A 23625-nucleotide genomic window follows, 5' to 3' on the forward strand; every position below is an offset into this window, starting at 1 on the left:
CCTCATACAAACCACACAGTATATCCCCACCAACAACGTGAAGGTGACAAATCCTCCTAAACCCAGGAGGACAACAGATTCCAAAGACCAAGTTCTGGGTCAGGGCCCTGAAAGCCATATGCTGGCCCAGATATGCGGCCTTGAGTTTCCTTTGGGCACAGCAGAAGTCCTCACGCGCCCAAGGCTGCAAGCACCAAGCAGATCCAGCGTGGCAGGTATCAGGCATAGAGCCCAGCACACAGGCATGTGCCTGGAATGTGGGTTGTGATTTTGATCATATCCACCAGGAAAAGTCCCCCCAAATCCTGCCTGACATAGTAAGTCAACCAGTTCTTCCAAATCCTGACGCCTCCCCTTAGTTAGTGACCTTTTGCTGGCCAGTGGCTTTGTCTATAATCAGGCCTGAGGTGCAAGCCTTGCATCCCTGGGAAGGCTCACAGTGACCCCTGCTGTCCACCACTGCAACTGGTCTGCTGGGAGGCTAACAAAAGCAAGGCAGGGCCCGTCCTGGAGGAGCATTCCAGCTTCAGGGTTTATGACCACTCAGAGAGAACAATGGCCGACAGAAGAGACGCCACATGTAAGTACATTCGGCAGACACTAATTCCCTGCCAACTAAATAGACGTATAATATGCAGATCAAACAAAGCTCCTTCCCTTGCCTTGCCATCTTTTGTTCCCCTGGATAAATGTCATCCCCAGTACACTGTCGAACCAAGTTGACACTGTCACCTCCGAGGAATGTGGCTCCCGATTAACACGCACTGGTCTTAGCATTCCTTCTGATGCGGCAGCGGTGAGCCAGGACTCTTTGTAGAAGCAGAGTCACGGCAGACAAGCACCGAGCCAATGCTCTCACTCCCCTTTGGGCTGATGCGCTGGATGTGGGCACGTGAAAAATGCCCCCTTGCCCCCGACTGTGACCTGTCTCACCAGGCTCCACGGCTCAGACTCAGAGGGGAAGGTCTGTGGCGTCAATCCAGCTGACCGCGGCTGCGCACGCCCCCACCCCAGGGGACGGGGAAGAATACAGAGAGAAGGGAAGGGTTTTGAAGCTGATTCCCCAAACAGCATCCCACTCTCTTAACCTCACAGCAAGAGTAAAGACGCAAGTCTCACAAAGATAAATCCTTCTCCAACTCCGCACTCATTCTGCAGCCACTGTGCCTCGCAGGATGCTGACAGGTCATCCTACCAGACACACCACCTGAGAAAGTGACAAGCAGGGGCCGAGAGCTCCTCCCTGGGCTTCTGCAGCAGCGGCAGAGGAGAGGGACTCAAGGCCCCTAAGTACTCTAGGGCCCCAGCTGAGCCTCAGCAACCCGCATGGAGGGGTGAACTCACCCAACCGGTGTTCTGAGGGCACACGGCACTCCCTTCTCATGGGATCACAGGAATGTCTCCTTCAACTGCGGCTCAGCACGGAGCTATCTAAGCAACAACTTTCCAATCAAAATGCTCTACTGTGCATGGTGGAGTGGCCAGCCCGAGGCCTGTGTGTGTTGTTTTTAAAGAGTCCATAAGTCCTTCTGGGTTCCCCTGTAAGAGTTCTGACTGAAGGGGGGCCAGACAGATGGCTTGGTGTTTAAGAGCACTGTTTATTCTTCCAGAGGACCTGGGTTCTTTTCTAGTGCCCACATGGCGGCTCACACCCACCTGTAACTCCAGTTCCGGGAATCTGACGCCCTCCCCTGGTCTTTCGAGCACTATACATACAGGGGACCTGATGCCCCCCTCTGGCCTTTAGGACACTATACGTACAGGGGATCTGACGCCCTCCCCTGGCCTTTAGGGCACTATACGTACACGGTGCACAAAGGAAAACAAAATACTCCCACACGTGAAATAAAAAGGTTGTGGGGGGAGAGGATTTAAGCTTGAAAAACAACTCAAATTTGAGGGTTTGAGCAAAAACCCTCAAATCTTTGAAGCCATGAGCAGAATGGGTCTGACAAAATCTAGTTAGGTTCCTGCCTGGTGTCACTGCCAGGTGAGAGGAGCCCTGCAGCTTCCACTTCCGGCCCAGTCAGTCTGTCTCCGAGTCTCAGCACCTGCCTAGCTAGCCCCCAAGTCAGCCTCCTGTGCTAACAGAGACCATGGCCTGTGTGCTGTATGAGGGACATTCACTGTCTTCCCTAAATGGCTTTTCCCAGGGACGAACTGAGATCAATAGTCTTATTCCCATCAATTATTCCCCTACCCAGGGATGGGAGTGGGAAGCTGAGGTGACGGTCCCACTGTCTGGGGCCTTGAAGGCACTGACTCTCTGGAAAAAGAGCCCACACAAAGAAATGCCAGTAAATCCTACAGGGGAACCACAGGCTGCAGCCACTAGAACAGCTGTCCCTCAAGTTTAGTGACAGCCCTGGGGTGCAGACAGACACCTGGCCATCCTCTTGCCTCAGAGAGGCCAGGGTACTCCTGCACCACGATGAGATCAACGGCAGAGTTTGGAAAGCCCCACTGCGCTGCACAGAAACAGTCAGGACCCAGGCGGCCTCCCAGCCTCCAGGGGGCGCTGTGCCTACAGCCCAGGGCGGGACCCACCTGAAAAGCTCCCGGATTTCCCTCTGGTTGGCCTGGAAGGGGATATTCCGCACCAGAATCTTGGAGGTCGTCTGCTTCTTGGAGACCTGCTTCTTCCGAGAGGTTGTCAAGGCAGGCCTGGGGTGAGACGGCAGAAACAACGGGTTATTTGAGGTGTCAACTGTTTCCACCTAGACAAACCCTGCTACCTTCCCCGACAAAACATACCTCCCTGTCATTTCAAGTCGCCTACTGAAGGAGGCCATAATGAAAACAGAGTAAGTCAGCCTGTCCTCCACTTCGAGGTAACAGGGACTGAAGTTACTTTCTCTCCCAAACTGCTTGACTTCCTAGTCAATGCAGTTCATTGCTGCTGTCCCATAAGGAGGGCCATGAGAAGGAGCCCCACGAGAGAGGACATTGTGCACTCCGGGCTAGCACTCTGCTCCTGAGCTACACTCTAGCCCCACTTGCTCCTTTATTTTAAAAACATGTCTGCCTGTCTCAGCTCTCTACCCAGGAGATGGACGCTTATTGGTCTGGCCGGGCGGGGAAGTCGGTATCAAAGCTGGCAAGTGAAAGCTTAATTGGGAAGAACCCCAAAGGGGAGGAATTGGGTGTGAGAAGGCATTTTAATAATCAGCACCAAGGTCAGATGTAGAGCTGCCACCCAGCAAGGGAAGGGGAGACGCCCGAGGACTCACTTGGTGGCCCGTTCAGAGATTCGCACTTCCAGCTTATGGCCGTCCACGACGTGACCCTGGAACACAAAACGACCATGACTGGTCACTTACCCATGGCTGCCCTTCCCCAGCATCCGGTCCCTGGTTTGAGGACAGGGATGGACTGAACAGAAAGGCTGTTCCACAGACAAGCAGCAGGTGGCCAGAGACCCAGCCTCCTGACGTACTCCTGATCTCCTGGCTGCCCATCTCAGAGAGAGGAGCCTGCAGGTCTAGCACGCAGACAGCTCGCTCGAATTTGCAGGCTCTTTATGGAACATTCTAACCCGAGGCATGTGTATGCTGGGCTCTGACTGCAGGCCCCAGCTGCAAAGCTGGTGCATTAGCAGAGTGACCCTGGGAAATCCCTTAGCTATCCCAGGAAACACACTGTGTGGGGCTTTGGACGCACGATCCCTGACAGAGATGTGCACACACGTTCATGCACAGAACAGTACACGACATGCATGCAAATGCCCGGCTACCAACTCTTGAGAAACATGAAAGAAAAGATATGGACCGCCATTTGCTGAGCTGAATGTGAGTTAAATGAAGACATAGGTTGCAGGAACAAAGAAAGATTTCTAGTTTAAACAAACAAAAAGCCCCACAAAACTTCACACGGCATGTGCGGAGCTATGGCCTCTGCCCTACATGGCCTGAGATGATTGCCAATGCAGAGAGCTGTCTTTATTTAATTATTTATTTTTTGAGACAGGGTCTATTACGTAGCTCAGAGATTCTCTTGTGTGTCAGCTGCTGCAGGCCCCATCTCTTTGTCTAGACACCAGGGTGATATCTTGTGAGGGGTGCAAGGGTTCCCCACTCACCTCCAGACTATCCATGCTCCTCACTGCGACTCAGAAAACTGTGCTAAAACTCAGCTCAGAGCCTCAGTCTCCCACTGCCTTTGGGTCAGATGCTAGCCCTTCAAAGGACCTATAAGAAGGTCTACCACCTTCCCAGAGCCCTGGCCCCATTCTGCCCCCATACACCGAGCTCCTCCTCTGCCTCTCCAACATACAAAGCTCACTCCTGCCTGTTCCTGCCACAGGTCTCTGCACTTGCCGTCCCCACCTCCTAGCTGCTCCCTCCCAGAGCTCCGAACAGATGATTTCTCTGCCGTGACAGACAGGTATAAAAAGCTGTCTTCTTAAGGAGCGCTCTTTGTGTTTTCTGAAGTTTTCCCCAGGGGAGGCGTTATTATCACGGAGCACCTGTGACGCTGCCTTTGCACGTTTGTTCAGGTCAGAGCCCACCTTTCCCAGCAGAGGAAGGAGTGAGTCTAGTTCACAGTCATGGTCTGAGAGAAAATGATAGACAGATGGCCTGCATGTGAACACAGTCCCACTAGCTGTATTTCCTGGATAGCTGAGGGATTTCCAGGGTCATTTTGCTAATGCACTGGCTTTGTGTCTAGGGACTGCAGTCAGAGCCCAGCTTACGTGTGGCTCTGGTGGGTCAGATGTTCTGTAAAGAGCCCGAGAACTAGAGCGAGTATGTTTGGAACCACGGTAGAAGATAAATGAGTGAGAGTGACCGGGGGTGGGGGTGGGGTGGGGTCTTAGTCTTTCTTGGGCCATGGTCTCACCGTGATGGCCCAGAGCCCCTGGCTTACCTGGAGCTGCTTGAGGGCTTTCTGGGCTTGCTCTGGCTTCTTGTATTCCACAAACCCAAATCCCATTGACAGCAACACTCCTGAGGGAAAGAGGGACAGAGAGGGGGTGTGGGTGGAGCTGGCACAGGATCACTTGTAAAGACTCCATGGAGGGTCCTAAACTTAGTGCCTCTCCCTTCCTCACACCCTCGTCCTTCAAAAGAAGACCTCAGCTCCGGCTGAGACGGCAGTGGGGCTGCGGGGCTGCTGCCTGGGGCCGCCTTGGCTAGGAGGACCTGGCAGATAACTGGCATGACATTAACTTCCTCCTAACAGAAATAACCAGAAATAGCTGCGACAAGCAATGAAGCCTCAAGCTGGCCAGGGTCCGCCATGCACGAGGCAGGGGCGAATGTGGGTGTGTGCAGCGGGTTATCTCTCCTACGGACATCTGCCACCCGATCACACCTGGGTCCTGGGTGACAGGTCCGGACAGGGAGGCTGACCATGCTACTGATCACACCTGGGTCCTGGGTGACAGGTCTGGACAGGGAGGCTGGCCATGCTACTGATCACACCTGGGTCCTGGGTGACAGGTCCGGACAGGGAGGCTGGCCATGCTACTGATCACACTTGGGTCCTGGAAACAAAGTCCGGACAGGGAGGCTGACCATGGCTCTTTCCTGTTCTAGGGAGTAAGGAATAGTTCAAGTAGCAGGAGTTCTTGAGGACATTCTACCGGACTCATGCCTTAAGAACAGCCATGTCTGGATGTGTACACTGTCGTAAATATTGGTGTGTATATACTTGGTGTGAGGTTCCTGAAGACCAGGGACAGCAGACAGTACTGTGTGCACCAGGAGCTTGTGTGGAAGCCAGTGTTCCTTAGACTGGGACCCTGCTTGAGACATGTTCTTGACTAAGGTAAAGTGAGGTCATCAGAGTCCCTAATCCATAATCCAGCACAGCCAAGGTCCTTTACAAACTGGGGGAGGCCAGACAGTGACGCATGCCTATTATCCCAACACAGGAGGCTATGATATTCAAGACCAGCCTGGGCTAGAGAGAGACCCTGCCTCCAAAATAGGCTAAAATTTGAACCCAGGACAGGCATATACAACCAGAATGCTATATGGGCCTGGAGGTGGCTACCCACAGGCTAGGGGATGGGGGAGCAGGGGAAGCAGGAGACTGGACAGTTCCTTCCCCACAGGAACCACACTGGATTTCCAGTCTCAACCACAGTGAGATGATTCACTCATGACTTTAACCCCCAGGTTAGGACTCTGTCACAGCCACCTGAGTGGAAGGGTGCAATGGACCTCTGACTCTCCAGTACGTCCGTTTACAACTCAGTGGCTCCCCGCTAACTAATGTGTAGGGCATATGAGTCACCTCATCCCTGGACTCTGCCCATTCTCCCAGACCTCCCCGTACTGCGTCCTCTGCCATCTGAGGGCTCTGTCTCTCTTCAGGTGATAAGCACTTACTGCCATGCAGGGCTTCCGCCCACCACAGCCCTTAGTCCCGTGCTATACTCACTGGCCCCCCAGTCCTCCAGAGTCTGGACACTCTTGGGGACAGGCACCTTTAAGTTAATCGGCTGCTTGCCATCTACGGGGAGGATCCAAGGCTGGGCCAGCCCATAGGATAATTCCACCAATCCTGGCTAACCAAAGAAACTCTGGATGGGGATGCCTGGCCCTGCCCATCCCTTGCAGGAAGCCAGGAGGAGGACCGCTAGGAGACTCAGCATAATCCCTGGGCCAAAGAAAGATATGAGGCCTATGTGTCCACTGACCAGGGAGGATCAGGATTAATGAATCGGTAGAATGCTCTAGAACTTGTCTCTGGGTATTTCCCTTGGAAAAGCAGGAGGAAGAGTCCAAGGCCAGCCATTCCTTGGCATGCCCAGGAAAGTTCCAGAACACAGAGGTAAAAGAGGAGGCAGAGGTTTCTGCTCCACACTGCTGCCTCTGTGGAACTATTCCAAAGCCACACACTCTTGGGGAAAGTTCTAGAAAGAAAAGGACCCAGTGCATTCAGCAGGAGGCCTGAAGCAGGGCAGTGACCAATTTAGAGAGGGTGGTAACATTTGGAAAGCAAAGAGGAGAGGCCTCGGTGGCGTCCCATTCTCCCTCCCTCATGGGCTCCTGCAGGAAGCGCTCCTGTGGAGTCAGGGGATAAATACCTGCTTTACTCTTCTTCTTGGACACGGTGCAGCTCTTCACGGCTCCCACTTTGGAAAACACCTGCAAAGATACACACCCGTCACCGGCTGCCTTCCAAACAGACTACAGCTGCCACCACTCCCTTCTGTGAGGACCTGCCTCTGAGGAGAACGAGGGGGCCCAAGAGTTATAGGCAGGGCAGACAGTGTGCTGTCATCAGGCCACAGACTGGGGTTCACATCCCTCTGCCTCCCCACCCCCAATCTCACTCACTTCCTTCAGCGTCTCCTCTGTGGTGCTGAAGTTGAGGTTCTTAATAAATAAAGTGCATCCTGGGACACTTTCTTCCTCTTCCTCTTCCTCCTCCTCTGCCATCTCGCCTGTGGGGGCCTCTGCTCCTTCCCCTGACGGCTTTTCACCTTGGGGGTCGAGTGCTGGCCCCATCAACAGACAAACCAGTGCATTACATGGAGTCATTGCAAAGGCACAGAAGTCTCTGAGACTAAATGGAGCGTAGAACCTGCCAGATTAAAGGGGTTCTGCGGGCACTGTAGGGTTTCAGCAGGGGGAAGAGAGGGAAGGAGGGAGAGGGGAGAAGGAGAGGAAGAGAGCTATAAGACAGGCAGGCAGACACACAGATGCCCTGCAGTCGGCTCCATTTGAGAGAGAAAAGATACTGAACACAAAACTCTGAATGCTGAACAGGCCCAGGCTGCTCTAACTTAACTTTACATGACTACACGAACTACTTTAACCAGGAACACAAGCAAAATGTTACTTTTCCTCAAAAACAACCAAACAAAAACCCAGGGTGCTTAGTGAACTTTCAGATTAAAATTCAATTTTGAATTTCTCAAAACTGCAGAACGGGGATGGAACAGACCCTTCTCACTAACTCTGAACTCAAAGCCCCCAGAAGAACGGCTGTCAGAGAGTCGTCTGCGAGTGGGGCTTCTGTCCCGGCACCCATCCTTTCTGAAAGCCTCACTCTGGTAAGCCCAATGGCAACGTTGCAGTGACCCTGCCACCTCTCTGAAACAGTGGGGGACACAGCTGCACCTTCAACTATGAGCCTGGCCCAGAACTCCGACTCAAGCCTTAGCCATCAGGTGTGTCTCCCAGCAATGCCACCGCAGTGCAGCTGCCTGTACACGCAAAGCCAAGTGGAGGAAAAGTGTGACTCATGATGGGGTGGGGACATCCGGTCCTGGGGAAGACTCAGGAGGAGCACAGCCTCGGACAGAGACGGTCCCCTGCACCAGCCTGCCTCAGACTCAAAGGAGGAGGCTTGTGACATCTCTAACATGTGTGCCAAGACCTTGAGCTGCTGCTTCAGGAAACATGAGAGCCTAAAGAATATTTTGGAGACTTCTGCGTCTGAACCCTGACCATCAAGCAGTCTCAGGTTGGTGCAAGGGTTCATCAGAATCAGGAAAGCCATTTTCACAGGGAAGATGGTAAGGAAGATGACGGCTCGGGTGGTGCGGCGCCCACTAGAGTGGGTATCCCTTCTTGGAACTGTCAGTGTCTGACACTTGGGGATATCATCTCAGTATGATAAGAAAGGCCGAGTTCTGAGGAATAAAAAGCTGTTTTTAAAAAGCCAGTTTATCAATTCTTGCAACTTAAGTTGATAGCACTTAGCCTTCATCCTCAGTTGGGGCCAGCAAAGGAACTAGTTCGCTGGCCTCATGCTCTGCGCCCTGGCCTGGGCCCCACTGCTGACCCTACCCTCCTCTCATCCCTGACCTGTGCCTCAGAGCGCGATCAGATGGTCACAGGGAGACGACATTCAGCTTTAGTAACAAATTAAGCTAGGAAAAGTTGTGGTCTGTATCAAAGTAGCAGGCTAGCTACTCCTAGTCCCAGCCTCAGAAGATAGGGGACGTTTTAGCACGGCTGGCATCTACTCCTAAGTGTCTGGCCAGGACAGTTCCAGTGGCCTCGGGCTGGAGGTGGCTGAAACACCAGGAAGGTGAAAACAAGGTCTTTAAAAGAATTGCTCCTGCTTCAGCCCCAAGTGACAAAAGAAAGGAAAAAAAGGTGTCATGAAATTCAAATGGATGATAAGAGAAGCAAGAAGAACCAGAGAGAGGGAGTAAGAAAGGTGGAGGGCTGGGCAAGGGCTGGGGCTGTGGTGAGAAGCTAGATACAAGGTGCGCTGCAGGGTCTGGGAGGAGCAGGGAAAATGCCGCCTCCACCTCAGTCAGTACAATGACAGGCAGTCATGGGTGGCCACAGGGGGCGCCATTATAACCAGGCTGCAGGATTCCCCTGCCCCTCCCCACTCCAGGCTCCTGTGAGGCCCACAGCGACAGCCTGTTATCAGCAGCCAGCAGCTTTGTGGGACCTCCCCTGACTCACAGCCCTTTATCTGGAGGTGAGGGTCTTGGTTGTGGGAAGATAAAACACGTTGTTCCTCTCCCTCGGGATCCATGCAGGGAACAGAAGCTCACGGCAGAAAAGCCTGCCCATCCCCCTCCTCCTAGCCTGTGAAATCCTAGTCTGGGTCCCCGGCACTCTGCGTCCTCACCCCACAGGGATGGGAGAGCTGGTGGCGCCTCAGAAACAATGTGCAATGGGCAGAGGGTGAGGGGGCACAGGATGGAACTCGGAGGACTTGGGACAGAAAGAGGACTGTGTAGTAAAACAAGGATAAAAAGAGCCACAGGACACAGTGGGCCTGGGCAGGGCTACAGCCAGGGACAGCTTCCCAGTCCAAGTAAGGGTGAGTAACTCGGCCTTCTCCTAGATCTGAGGACCTTGGTGCAGGTCACAGGCTGTGGCCCTGGAAACCAGCCCCTCCCAGGGTCAGAGCCTGAGGGGACAAGGCCACAGGAAACCAATCCAGACCCCGGACACTGGTGTCAGGAAACCTCTAGTTCCAGAGAAAGGTCTGCACCCAAGGCCATCGACACTACTCAGCCCTACCAGGCCAGATAAAAGCTCTGGCGAGCAGGCTCTGTGTCTCAAGAGCACCTGCAGAAATGCCACTTGGCTCCCAGCCTGTGGGTGACAACAGTGACCTTGGTCATCCTGGTGGCAATCATCCATGTTACAGACGCAAAGACAGAACTCAGAAAAAGGAGACGCTCCCCAGCCAATTCAAGGAACACTGGACGGCACGTGCATCTCCCCAGAACAATGCCACTGCTGTAACTGTACCTCAGGATCCCACTGACCACTCAGGGGTTCAGGCCACATCGCCTAAAGTCACCTTCACACCGCAGTGTCCTGACCACTCAGGGGCTCAGGCCACATCACCTAAAGTCAGCTTCACACCGCAGTGTCCTGATCACTCAGGGGCTCAGGCCACATCACCTAAAGTCACCTTCACACCTCAGTGTCCTGACCACTCACTGGTTGGGACCACCAAACACCTGAAGCCTGTTTCAAACCTCATGTGTGCCAGAGGCTCAGGCACAAGCACCACCATAAGTCAGCCCTCCCTGCAGAGGGATGGAGCACAGCCTTCCCACAGCCCTCTACCTTTGACGCCGTCCTGCCGACCCTGCCCTATGCCTAGGGCTGCATGTGAGCACCCGGGGTGCAGTGATAGGCTGGCTAAGGAACAAACAGGGAGAAACAGTGTGCAGATTCCGGTGTTGACTAGTATCACCTGACGGGGGGGGGGGGGGGGTGGTTACTGCATCAGGAGAAATATATCAGGACAGGTGGGCAAAGCCACACACCATCTTCATAGGTGGCTCAGTGCCTCACAGGCTGACACTGCCGCCCAGTCAGGAGATGGGCCTCCTAGGGTGTGTCTCTAGGAACCCTGGCCCTGGCTAATTTTCATGCTTGACAACAGTATTTGCTTTATGCCAAAACGTATCGCCCAGGTTCAAGTGTAGTTCAGAGCCAAGAAGGAAGGCAGTTGGAGGCCAGGGGTGATATGGGGTAAGAACTAACGCAGAGAGAGGTGGGCAGATCAGAGCTAAACACTTGCAGAACATCCACCGCCTGAGGTTCCAGCCCTCAACTCTAACGTAAAAACAAACACAGGGCTGTGAGAAGGGATGTCTCTCGACTTATCACAAGCAGGCTTGAGGGAACCTCTGGTCTGACAGACAACCATGCTGCCTCCTAACAGAAACTAGGACAGGGTGTGTAAAAGGTCTCACTAGCTACACCAACCTGACAACCAGAGAGTGTCAGAGTCAAACGGCAGAGACAGAAATGCCTTCCCAAAATTGGAACCATGGCCTTTGGCAGACACTCAGTGGAGCGAGCAGAGATGTCACTCGACCCGGGCAAGAATCTGAGCCTCCATCTGCCAGCCTCAATACTGGCCTTTGCTTTTCTTGGAGCAATATAGTCCTATGCCCATACACATTAATATACAAAGACCATAGGAAATGGGTGTAGTTCCAGCACTGAAGAGTGGAGGCAGGAGGATCTGATGCTCATGATAACCCTCACATCTGCTGGTCCACTGGCCAGGGTGACCCTGGTACGACACCTGGATGCTTCAGGTTCTCGGAGTGACAGCACTGCTGAGCCATCAGTCTGGACGGGGTAGAGTGATCCTGACCCTGACATCATCGATGCACCTGTCCCCACCACAGTGAGGCACCAGCTAAAGGGAACCACTGCCTTTTCCTTTTCTGATCATGCAGCCACTGGACACCAGGGGCACTGTGACACCCAAGTTGCTGCAGAGGGACCATGTCTTCCAGCAGCCATCTTAGTGATGGAGACAAGGTTCACACAGCCTCTTTCATCCCTGTCAATTACTCAAAGATTCTGTTCCTACAGCCCTCCACCAAGAGGCTGAAAGTTGGCCACCTCATGTGGCTCACTTTTTAAAGAGCATCTGATATTCCTAGGCAATCTCTCTGCAGGAAGAATGCAGGGCATCGATGTGGCCGGTGGCCCGATGACAGTCTCGGCTGCCCTCACCCTCTTCCCACGACTGCCCACAGCATGGTGACCCCAGACTCTGCTCTTACCGGTCTCTGGCTCTGCCTTGTCCTTCTCCGCAGTCTGCGCAGGTTGGGAATCTTTCTTCTGCGGGGCTGCGCCAAAGACACCAATTGGAGCCCACTCCAGGTACAGGGGGACATGATGGAACTGCAGGGACAGGGGTGCCAAGGCTGTAGGTCCCCATCAGAGAGCTGGTTGGAGACTTAGCCACCTGACAGACGGGCCTAAGGGCCAGAGGGGACAGGCACGGAGCCCGTCCTGCATAGGCCAGTCCTAGAACCCTTGTACAGCGAGATGCCAGAGTACAGCCTGTGGAGACTCAGGTCACACTGAGGTCTATGAAGCATAAAAAGTCTCAGAGAGATAGAAATTCCTTGTCCTGGGCTGAATGGTAGCTTCCCAAGACAAGGTCACATCTTGACCTTGAGCCCTAGAGCCTGTGACTATGATCTTTGCAATATGAACCAGATTCTGGAGGGAGACTATCCTGTGCTAAGTGTGCTCTAAAACCAAACCAAACAAACAAACAAACAAACAAACCTCCCTGCTGGTGTGTGTGTGTGTGTGTGTGTGTGTGTGTGTGTGTGTGAGAGAGAGAGAGAGAGAGAGAGAGAGACACACACCCATAATCCCAGCACCAGGGAGGCAGAGAGGCAGATCTCTGTGAGTTCAAGGCCATCCTGGTCTACAGAGTGAGTTCCAGCGCAGCCAGGGCTACACAGAGAAACCCTGTCTTGAAAAACAAAACAAAACAAAAAGTCCAGAGGGAGGAATGGTTTGAGCAAAGATGAGACTGGAGTGACGGTCACTGGGGTCATCAGAAGCAAGAATGTAGGGGACACACTCTGTCCTGCAGCTGGTAGAGGGGAAAAAGAACCTGCTGCTTGGTGTCTTGGGCTCCTGGTCGCCAGTTTTAGAGAGCCCAGACTCAGTTGTCTGATGCCACCAAGTTGGTGGCCACTTGCTACAGTAGCCCAAGAAGCTCACACCTACTAATTTTTCTTTAATCAGAAGTCAGGAGGCAGCCTCAGGTACAGCTCATGGCCAGCACAGGGAGGGCAGCAAGCTCCTAGACAGAATGTGGACTCGGACAGAGCCTATGTGTGCCAGGCCCATGCCAGCCTGAGGGCCCCACCAAGATCAGCGGCCATACCTTGGAATAGGCCAGGTGCCTGAAGGCCTTGCGGGCCTCCAGGGGCTCCAGGAACTCTACAATGGCTGAGATGCCACCTTCAGGCAGCAGCACACGGCTCAAGCTGCCAAAGCGGCCGAAGATCTCTTGGAGTTCTGCTGCCAGCGTGCCTGCTGGGAGGTTCTTCACCAGGATCACAGTCTTACTTCGCTCTGCTGCAGCCTGAGGGGAAGAGATGAACATGTGTGACAACAGCTAGGTGACCTCAGCATGGTTTCAGCACTGACCATTGGTGGTGGTCCCATCAGGGCCCCTGGTGGACAAGCCTGAAAAGCAGAGCTGAGGGGCTTGGTGGGGGTCGGGGGTACACGGGACTCACGCGTTTATTTCTTGTGCACTTCACGCCCCATAGACGGAACCACACCTCCCCCAGTTCACCCCAAGCCACACAGATTCCAACAGTTCCTGATCTCAACCCGGACTGGAACATCCAGAGTGGGTTTCCAAAGGACAGAGCCACATCTCAGTGCTCAGGTTCCTTGCTGGCACTGCGGACCTGCTGCCCAGGTGTGGAAGGCAGGAATAGCTGGACGCTTTCATCACTGGGTACACCCGACCTTCTGCAGGGGATATTCTGAGGGGCCACTCCTGCAGGCCTCCTCTTGGTTCAGGCTCCCCTCACCCACAGGATCCGTGCACATCTCCACAGCCTCCCTCCCGGGAAACCCTTCCCCGGCTCTGTAGTGGCCACTACGTGCAGTGAGGGACTCACCTGGCTGAAAGAGTCCAGGCAAACGCCATTGTCGATAAGGAAGCTGCGAACCTCCTGGACCAGCTGGGTCTCCCCCAGAGCCACACGCACAGCCACACTGCCCTTGGTCTCCTGTGGGAGGAAGAAGCCTGGAGCTGTCAGTAGGTGGCTCAGAGGGAAATACGTGTGGTCCATGCGCATCATTCTCTATGCTGAGGCTCCTAGGACTAAGACTCCTCTGGACTTGTGCAGTAAAGTCTGGACTGCTTGGTCCCTCCCCTGGCTTTCCTCAGGTAGCTGGCCCTGGTGTTCTTACAGCTCACTGCCTGCAGGGGCTTCAGACTCATCCACCTCAGCCTCAGCCAGGCTCCTATCTTAGCCTCTTGTCACCTGTCATTTGTGTCTCTCTCCACTAGAGGGCACCAGAAGAGCAGGTGCCCTTCAGTCCTGAGTAGGCTGGGTTCCTGAGATCTGAACCAAAGCAACTGTCCCTCTTAACTTAGGCCAGGCTGTGGCCGCTCAAAACAGCGGCCCTGTCACCATTCAGTCCCACGCCAACTGGAAAATATGCACACCCGCACCAAAGGAAGACGGGAAAATGGCTTGGGTTGTTTTATACTGGGCACATGTCCTAACAGGAGTACTTTAGATAGCCTGACTTTAAACGTCATGAAAATGAACCCTGCTTGCTTCTCTAAAAACATGATTACTAACTACCACATCTGTGGTGGTGTTCGGTGTCCAGGGACAGTGCTGACCCTGTGACAGGGAGGAGGAGCTATGAGCAGTATCAACAGGCACCCTTGCTGACCGGGCCACAAGCCTAAGATAACCAACTCAGCGGCTGTCCGGTCCAGACGCCTGCCCCACGGAAGAACTGATCTGAAATAAACCACACGCAGAGCCCCTTCACTCACGTGATCAAACACTTGGCTCTTGGTGGCGTTGTACTTCTGTGCAATGGCGTCGGCTACGGCGTTTGGTCCCATGAACAGCGTGTTCCAGTTGTGAGAGCTGAGGAGCGGGGGCAGAACAGAGGTCACAGAGTGGTCCCCTCCCTCCAACTCCAGGCCACGAACCAAGCCCACGAGGTCTGAAGACCAGGAGACTGAGGGGGTCACTAACAGTCTCTCAAGCCAAGTCTCAGTCCTAGCTCTGGGCAGGGACTCCGTGCACCCCTCCTCCGAGGCACGCTATGCTGCAGGTCATGGGAGACGCTGTTTCTGCTCTCCATGTCTCACAAGTGGGAAAGCTGAGGCCCTGAGAAGGGCTGAACTAGGACTCTAGCACCACGAAGAGTGAAAGACGGGGCCAAGGGCAGTGGAACCTGGGACCGGGGCTCAGCGGCCACTGAGGGCTGACTAGGACCTGGAGCTGTTGGCTTTGTCCATGGCTTCCTTCTTCTTCTTGTAAGAGGATCCCGGGGCATCTGCCTCCTGGCTGGCTTCCTTCTTGATAGTGGAAGGAAGGACATGGAGCATCCTGCCCTGGAGGGAATGGAAGGAGGATGTAAACAGGTTCTTCCCTAAAGGATGTCACTTGTGGTGCTTTAAAGGAAAATGGCTCCCAAAGGAAGGTGTGATTTTAGGAAGTATGATTTTTGTTGGAATAGGTGTGGCCTTGTTGGAGGAAGTGTCACTGTGGGGGTGAGCTTTGAGGTCTCCTATGCTCAAACTTCCCTCAGTGCGACATTCAGTCTATTTCCTGCTGCCTGCATGTCAACACGTAGCAGCTCCTTCTCCAGCACCATGTCTGCATGCACACTGCTATGATCCCCACCATGATAATAATGGACTAAACATCTGAAACTGTAAGCCGCCACCTCAATTAAATGTTTTCCTTACACGAGTTGCTATGGTCATGGTGTCTCTTCACAGCAATAGAAGCCCTAAAACACCTCTTCTGGTCACAAGTGCACTAGATCCACGTATGATTGGAGGGAGACAGCAGAAAGACCTTGTGGTTTGTGGCAGTGTGAATGAGAATGATCCTCAGAGGCTCATAGATTTGAAAGTTTGGCCCCCAGTTTGTGGAACTATTTGAGAAGGATTAGGAGGTGTGGCCTTGTTAGATGGGAGCATTGAGGTTTCAAAAGCCCACACCATCTTCAGTTAGCTTTCTCTCTGCCTCATGCTTGTGGCTGGAGAGGTAAGCACTCAGCTACTGCGCTGGCACCATGCCTGCCTGTGGTCACGCTCCCACCATGACGGTCAGACTCACACCCTGAAACTGTAAGTGCCCAGTAAACTCTTTAGAGTTTAAGACATTCATGTGACACAAGGCCGATCACTGTAGTAAGGCCAGCTGACACCACCACGTGTAGTAAACACTGTTCACATTCAAAAAAATTTAATTTATGTACACGTGGTGTGTGCCTGAGCCTGACTGTATATATATGCACATGTGTGTAGGGTGTCTCTGGAGGTCAGAAGAGGGTGTCAGATCTTCTGAAGCTGGAGTTACAGGTGGTTGGTGTGTGATCCAACACAGCTTTAGGGACTGAACTTTGATCCTCTGGAGGAAATGTTCATTTTTCTTCTTTTTTTTTCCCCCATCTTTTAAGACGGGGTCTCACTATATACCCCTGGCTGGCCTGGAAACTATATATAGACCAGGTTGGCCTTGAACTCACAGAGATCTACCTGCTTTTGCCTCCTGAGTTCTCCAGCTCTGGAAACTGTTCACTTATCAAGGACAGCTGCAGCCCCACAAACCTGCATCCTGTCCTGTCTGTCCCTACCCAGTGAGAGAACATGAGGCGTCCACAGGTGGATACAGGTCTAGCCCGATGACAGTGACATCTATAAACCAGGCAGCCAGGGACTCAGGCAGGTGTGCCGGACGCACTTCCTGTCACCATGGCAGACAGCCTGAGGTGCTTGGGCACGCCTTGGCTACCTGCTTCCCACTTCACTGTCTGCCAACAAGTATTTCAGGAGGCAAAGGGCACACTCTTCACTCAACAAATACTCTGTAAGTACCCAGTGTGTGCCGGGCTACCACAGACAGACCCCTGCTTTTAGAAACTCCACCCTCTAAAAGCTCACACAACATACACACACACACACACACACACATGTATACATACACATATATATACATACACACATACACACACAACACACACACACACCCCTGCTTCCTTGAGCCCAGCAGTCTGACTAGCCCTGAACAAACTTACCTGGAAGACCTGCCCATCTACCTCAGCATAGGCCTTCACTGCGTGCTCAGGGAACATGAAGGTGACGAACGCAAAACCCTTGGGCTTCTTGGTCAGGCTGTCAATGGGATAGTGGAGCTCTGACAGGGGACCTGGAGATGAGAGGAGTGTCAGTCAGCTGTGGGCCAGAGCACTAGCACTGGGCACTGGCCAGGGGAAGGTCTGGACTGGTGAGATCAACAAATGGCTGCTGTGGACCAGCCCAGGCTGCTGGGTCCCACAGGAGAGCATGGCGAAGGCCAGCTGGCTTACCGGCCCGGGGTGTGGGCTATCTCCCCACTCTGCTGCCTGCTCTATATGCTGCCTTCCCTTGTCCCTGTCACTTAACACGCATGGTGAGCTGTACCAACACACGAGTGCAGCCAAGAGCGCCTCCTACAGGTGGCAGCATGTAAGTGCCATGACATTACCACACCAGACAAGCGAGCTTTCCACTCTGAACACGGCATGATCGCGTCCTTACCATGAACCTGTCTTCCTGAATGGACACCCACAGTCTAGACAATTCCTCTCCTGTCTGGTCTGGCCGTACCAGGCAGGAGGCAGGAGAGTCTGGCAGGACAGCTGTGGGCACACTGGGAGGTTTCACCACCACCATGCCTACTCTCGAGACCCCGTCCTTGGATGAGCTACTTCAGGCATGTTGCAAGTGTCACAGTCTCAGCCCCATTTAGAGCCCTGCTGCCCTCTGTGTGATAATCCCGACCCCATGGGCAAACACAGCCCCGTGGCCAGACAACTTACTGGCTGGTGAGTTTTCAGTGGGAGAAACTACAACAGCAGCAACAGTAAGAACAGTTCCTCTGAACTGGGGTGACCAAATGCTTGTCCGGTGTATGCAAGGCCCCGGGCCCAGCCCTAGCATTGTTAGGAAGAAAGTTAGCTCTGGGAGAGACTGACCAACTGGTCCCCAAAACAGGGCAAAAAGGACATAGTGCTGGTCTCTCCAGCCAAGCCAGTTCAGGGTCCTGAATGTGGGGAGGGGAGTCGAAGAAGAGAGGATGGAAAAGGCGGGGGTGGTCAATTAGCTGAGACAGCTCAAACCGGTGTCAGTGGTGTCCTTGCAGGGGGCACATGTGCAGAGAAGGCCGTTATCTTTCCCCTAGTGAAGTCTTCAGGTTTAGGGGTACTTTAACTCCCTGGCATAGTCTTGTATCTTTTTTTTCCCCTTGAGATAGGGCTTCACTGTGTAGTGAAACTCATAGAGAGCCATCTGCCTCCGCCTCCTGAGTACTGCCATTAAAGGCTGAAGGGTGTGTGCCTCTGGGCCCAGCCATAGTTTATGCATCCACTTATAACAGCCGAGATCCAGGCTTTTAAGGAGAAGGTGTTCTTTACCTGGGAGTGACCACCCGGGGGGCGGGGCACAGAGGAGAGAACAGCACAGGAGGAGGGACCTAGGACCCACTACAACCAGAACCACTGCTGCTGGGCTTGGCTCCTTCATTTGCTAAGGGGTATTCCTGCTTCCTGCTTATTTTATTTAAACTCCTGACTCCTTGATTCTCTTTTAAAAGCTAAAACCAGGGTTGAGACTGGAGGAGACCAAAGGATCCCTTTAATAACAGCATTATACACCCAACAAAAAGAACCAGCCTCATGCTGGGCATCTTTAATACCACACTCCAGAGGCAGAGGTAGGTAGATCTCGAGGCCAGCCTGGTCGACAGAGTGAGTTCCAGGCCAGCCAGGACTACACAGAGAAACCGTGTCTTAGAAGAAAAAAGGCACTGTAGTACATGCTGGTAACACCTGCACCCAGGAGGCTGAGGCAGGAGGATTGCTGCAAATTCAAGGCCAGCCTGGGCTATATAGCACGATTTTTGTTTCTAAAACAAAAAAGACTTCTGACAGCCAGGTGCCTGGGTGTCTATTAAGGGTGGGACGCAGTGTCGCCAGCCTGAGACACCACTCTCCCTCCACTCCACTCTGGGAGAGGACAGAGGCCCATCCACACAGCAGAGGAGCCTCTAGACAATGGAAACAAATCCCACCCAAGACCAAGTGGACGCAGCACCCACCATAGGCAGAGAACAGCTTCTCCAAGTCTTCCTCGGAGCTGGTGTAGGACAGGTTCCGCACGAAGAGCCTCCCGGAGTCGGCCAGGTCCTCCTCCTCCTCATGTTCCCCGAGCGTGCGGCTCTTCCAGGGTGTGGTGCTGCTGCTCTTTGGGGGACTGTGGGCCTTGGGGGCCTTCTCCCTGAAGACCTCAATATAGCGTCCACCTACATGAAGACAGGGGTCATGCCTGTATGTGCCGCAAGTTGGCTGAGCTTCCGAGGGTGTCATTAGCCTCTGCTCTGCTGCTGTCCAGAGCCTGTGTCTCTGTGGATGTTTTTATCTGCAGCGGACTGTTCCCCAGGCTGCATCTGGACCCACTGGGATCTCGCTCGCCTGGGCAGTGCTGCCACAGCCCCGAAGAGCTTACAGTGCCATTCCAGACTACAGGAGCCAGCAGCTGCGTTCTGGGGCCTCCCCAGTTCCCCCGCTGGCTGATCTGCCTTGGGAAAGTTTCACGCGACAACCCGACCTGGGACGCTGGGTGACCCATAGAACGCACCACGCATGCCACGTGCCCGTCCTCCCAATCCACTCAGTGCTCCATCAGAAACCACCACCTGACCTGCTCACGGGAACCCCGTCCTCCCTCAGTGCGACTCTCCTGGCAATGGCCCACATCTGCCTCTGGACCACTTGACCATGCTGGGATGGGTAAGGACATGTCCTCCCAAGTTAGCCAGTGCCACAGGCTGTTCCAAGGAGCTGAGCTCAGGTTAGCACGGCCTGCCCCCTGCAAGTCACTCAGGTGAATGGCATTATGTGCCATTTCTCCCTTCCCTTTCCCGTGCTTACTCTGGCTGTGGACTCTCTGCTCCCTGTTGGGTCCCCAGAGCCCATAGGTGTTTCAGCACCACGTGTACAGGCAACACAGGGACGACCCTCACTGACGTCCCACACACTCTTACCCATGTATTCCCGGTTGCACTTCAGAGCTTTCTTCACGTCTTCTTCGCTGCTGAGGTCCACGAAGACACACCCTGAGAGAGGACAGTGACAAGGAGAGTCACGGGCAGAGCTGGAAAACCTGTCTGTATGGAGATGTGGGTCCCGGGAGTGAACGCCATGGTTGTGGAATGCTAGCTTCAGACGGTTCCATCGTTTACACTGTGAAACATGTGTTTAACGACGCAAAGGTGCGCTGCATCCTTTTATGTTTTGTTGGTTTAACTCTGCGAAGCTGTGTTACTTTGCCTGCCTAAAACACCCAATTGTTCTAATAAAGAGCTAAATGGCCAATAGCAAGGCAGGAGAGGGATAGACAGGGCTGGGCAGAGAGAATAAACAGGAGGAGAAATCTAGGGAAGAAAGCAAAGACTTCTGGGAGGAGTGAGGAAAGAAGGAGAGGAGGAAGCAAGGGGCCATGGAGTAGAAGGAAAGGGTGATATACAGAATAAAGAAAATCCAGCAGCAAAGCACAGTTAATGAGAAACAGGGTGATTTAGGTTAGAAAAGCTGGCTGGAAACAAGCCAAGCTAAGGCCGGGCATTCATAAGTAGAGAATAAGAGAATAAGTCTCCCTGTGATGTAGGTGGGTTTTCTATCTATCTGTTGCTTTCAGTGGTTAATTAATAAAGAAAACTGCCTGGCCTGATAGGTCAGAACATAGGTAGGCGGGGAAGACAGAACTGAATTCTGGGAGGAAAAAAGGAGAGGCAGAGAGCTGCCCGCCATGAAGCTGCCAGGTCAGACATGCTGAATCTTTCCCGGTAAGTCACGACCTCGTAGTGACATACAGATTATTAGAAATGGGTTGAATCAGTATGTGAAAGTTAGCCAACAAGGGGCTGGAGGTAATGGGTCAGGTAGTGTTTTAAATGAATACAGTTTCCATGTAATTATTTCGGGTAAAGCTCACTGCAGCCCGCCATTCCTTTTACATCCCTGTATTTTTTTGAGAGCTGGATGTGGAAAAAAAAAAACAAACAAAAAAACCCGACTACACAGCATGGCCTTCCTGCCCACCAGCCCCACTCTGTTCCTGAACATTCCCTAGAGAAGTGTCAGTGGAGGCAGTGCTGTGACTCAGTTCAGCATAGTCAGGGGCACTTTCATGGCCACTGTCCCTGGAGCTCAGATCTGGAATCTTTCCTGACCCTGTGAGGCAGCAGAGCAGGGCCACCCTCTCTCAGAATAGTTAAGTCACACACCCAATGTCACATGGCTATCTGATGGGGATTGCTACAACCTGGCCCAAAGGCCAAGGGTTTTCCACATGAAATCTGAGGAAGTCCTTTCTGTTCTGTTCTCTGCAGGGACATCACCTACCAACAAATAGCCTTCATCCCTTTCATCCTCCACGCATCTCCCAGGGACAGTGGCCCACGCCCTGCCAGCCCAGCTAAGGGACCCCTCCATGCATGGTTGAGTCCTGCTTGCTGCCCTGGAGGGACCGTGCTCCAGGCTGGTCCTGGCTGTGACAGCTCGGACACACTGCCTCCGGCTCCCTGTCCAGTCTATAAAACAGGGGCATCGCCCTCAGCCACAGACTAACGCTGCCACAGTTTTCATGGAGCGGGCAAAGCAGCTCTTGGTGTTAGCTCCTGGGCTCCTCACTTCTGGGTGACAGGCCCACCCCACAGTTCACAGGGATTGAGGTGACAGGGCTTCTATGCTGCTTAGCTGGGATGGAGCCCCTTTAACCCCCACTGCCCTCTTCAGGATTAAACATGAGAGCTGGCTTGGTACAAGATGTGATGAAGTCAAGAGGGGTGTTGGGGCAAGACATGGGACAGTGACCTAACTGTCCCTAATGCATGAGCGCTTTATCCCTCAGTGGGATAAAAGTGCCCAGGTGGCCTTTTCCTGCCAAGGACCCTCACAGCCTGCAGGCTGTGGATTCCCACACCACAGGACCTTGGTGTGACTCTGTGAGATTCAGCTACATTCCTGCTGCTGCATCTCCCATAGCCTCCTGGCCTGGCCAGTAGGTAGGCCCCACAGGTGCCAGACTACCCCAGCTCCAAGTCTGGTCAATCACCAAACTCTCTGCCTTATGACTGTCCAATACAGTGCTCTGAGACGAGGAGACCCTGGCTGACCAGAGTGGAATCCTGGGAAGACATGGCCCAAGGCCATGCCACATACACTCAGCAAGGTAGAACTGTCCTCTGTCAGACATGCCTATGGGCAGTGCAGCCAACCCTGGGCCCATTCGCATCTACCAACGGGGCATATGAGCCTGCCAGGGTAGTGGAGTGGAGAGGGAGGGAGAGGGAAAGGAGTCAGTGCACCGGGCCACCAGACGCAGGGCTAGGAGACCCTGTCTATGCAGATGAACTATGCGGAACTGAGGGCAACAGATGGCAAAAAAGAAATGGGTGTCCCCAGGGCAGCCCGTGGCCAGCAGTCTCAGGGCTGTGGGGCAGGGCAGCCTCTGCCTCACCTGTTTTGTTCCCGTGGGCATTTCTCATTATTCGAATGGCCATTGGCTTCAGGGGCGCCAGGAACTCCATAACGTTTTTCTGGGAGGAAAAGAAATGTGTTTTCCCTTCTGTCTTCACTTTTTATCAGTGAAATACTTCACTGAACAATTAATAATTAGCAACTGGACAGTGACAGTTCTCTAACACTTTCTCTTAGGGTTCCAAGCACGTGACAACCTGATCAGGGACATAGCTTAGTGGCCGTGCGCTTGCCCCCAGGTTCTCAAAACAAGAGAAGTAAACACCTGATAACTGATCTCACCGTGCCTGCTAAGTTAGCAGTAACATCATGGATCTGATTTACTTTTCTCTATCCTGGGGCTTGAACGGAGATCCTCATACTTGCAAAGCAAGCACTCTGACCCCTGAGCTGCCTCTCCATCCCCGTGCCCCTCGCTTTTAGACAGTGAGCCTGTCCACCCCGGCCTCCCCTCTGGAATGTGACTCCGCAGCTCCACACCCACTGCTAGCTCACGGCTTCGCCTCATCCTGGCACCCCCACTGTCCTCTGCATCCTGTCTTCCGTGAACACACACCTCCGTGACATTGAAGGGGGCTCCCCGGAGCTTCACGGTGTAAGGCGTGGTGGGTTCCTTCTTGCCAACTGGTTTCTCTACCTGAGTGATGACAGATGTGGTGAGTACCTGAACCCACATGGCAGGTGGTGGCTGGGGCACACCGGAGCTAGAAGGGGCACCTGCTGCTGGGGAAGCTGGACGACTCCACGAGAATCTGTGCCTGTTGTGAGCTGAACCCAGAAGGAGGTGGACAGGCAGCTGTGGAGCCTTCCCTACACCCGAGAGGAGGGCTGCAGGCAGAGCCTGGCGAGCCGTGGCGCACAGACAGAGGCCTTGGCCCCAGGGAAAATGAGGCATACCCCAGTGGCTGAGCTTGGCCTGTGCCACACACTGCCCAGCACGTTCCAGTGCTAGGCTGGGCAGTACAACTCCACGGGGGTGCTGAGATCACGCCCAGAGTTCTGGAGTTCCAACAACTCCAAAGAACCTCTGCTCTTGGTCTCTCTGAAGCTCAAAAGCCTGTCCTGGGCTGCTGTGTACCCCCGAATTCCTTCATCACATGAACCCCAAGGGCCTCCC

At 53.6% G+C, this 23625-nt stretch overlaps 1 protein-coding gene across 1 annotated transcript in view; it reads right to left on the bottom strand.

The window, feature by feature from the left end:
• The window catches only part of Rbm19 (RNA binding motif protein 19), an 81125-nt gene that overhangs the window by 50703 nt on the left and 6797 nt on the right, over positions 1-23625 (bottom strand). The window contains exons 7-21 of the mRNA XM_048422564.3: positions 23065-23145; positions 22489-22567; positions 20012-20083; positions 19067-19270; positions 17007-17137; positions 15194-15312; positions 14743-14839; positions 13847-13957; positions 13096-13296; positions 11969-12089; positions 7290-7450; positions 7037-7097; positions 4867-4946; positions 3231-3286; positions 2548-2664 (exon numbers count right to left, since the gene is read on the bottom strand). Of these exons, the coding sequence (XP_048278521.3) occupies positions 2548-2664; positions 3231-3286; positions 4867-4946; positions 7037-7097; positions 7290-7450; positions 11969-12089; positions 13096-13296; positions 13847-13957; positions 14743-14839; positions 15194-15312; positions 17007-17137; positions 19067-19270; positions 20012-20083; positions 22489-22567; positions 23065-23145 (1691 nt within the window). The remainder of the gene's footprint in view (positions 1-2547; positions 2665-3230; positions 3287-4866; positions 4947-7036; positions 7098-7289; positions 7451-11968; positions 12090-13095; positions 13297-13846; positions 13958-14742; positions 14840-15193; positions 15313-17006; positions 17138-19066; positions 19271-20011; positions 20084-22488; positions 22568-23064; positions 23146-23625) is intronic.

Source organism: Myodes glareolus, chromosome 2 (genome assembly GCF_982192425.1).
Source record: "Myodes glareolus chromosome 2, mMyoGla1.1, whole genome shotgun sequence".
NCBI classification, from domain to species: Eukaryota; Metazoa; Chordata; class Mammalia; order Rodentia; family Cricetidae; genus Myodes; species Myodes glareolus.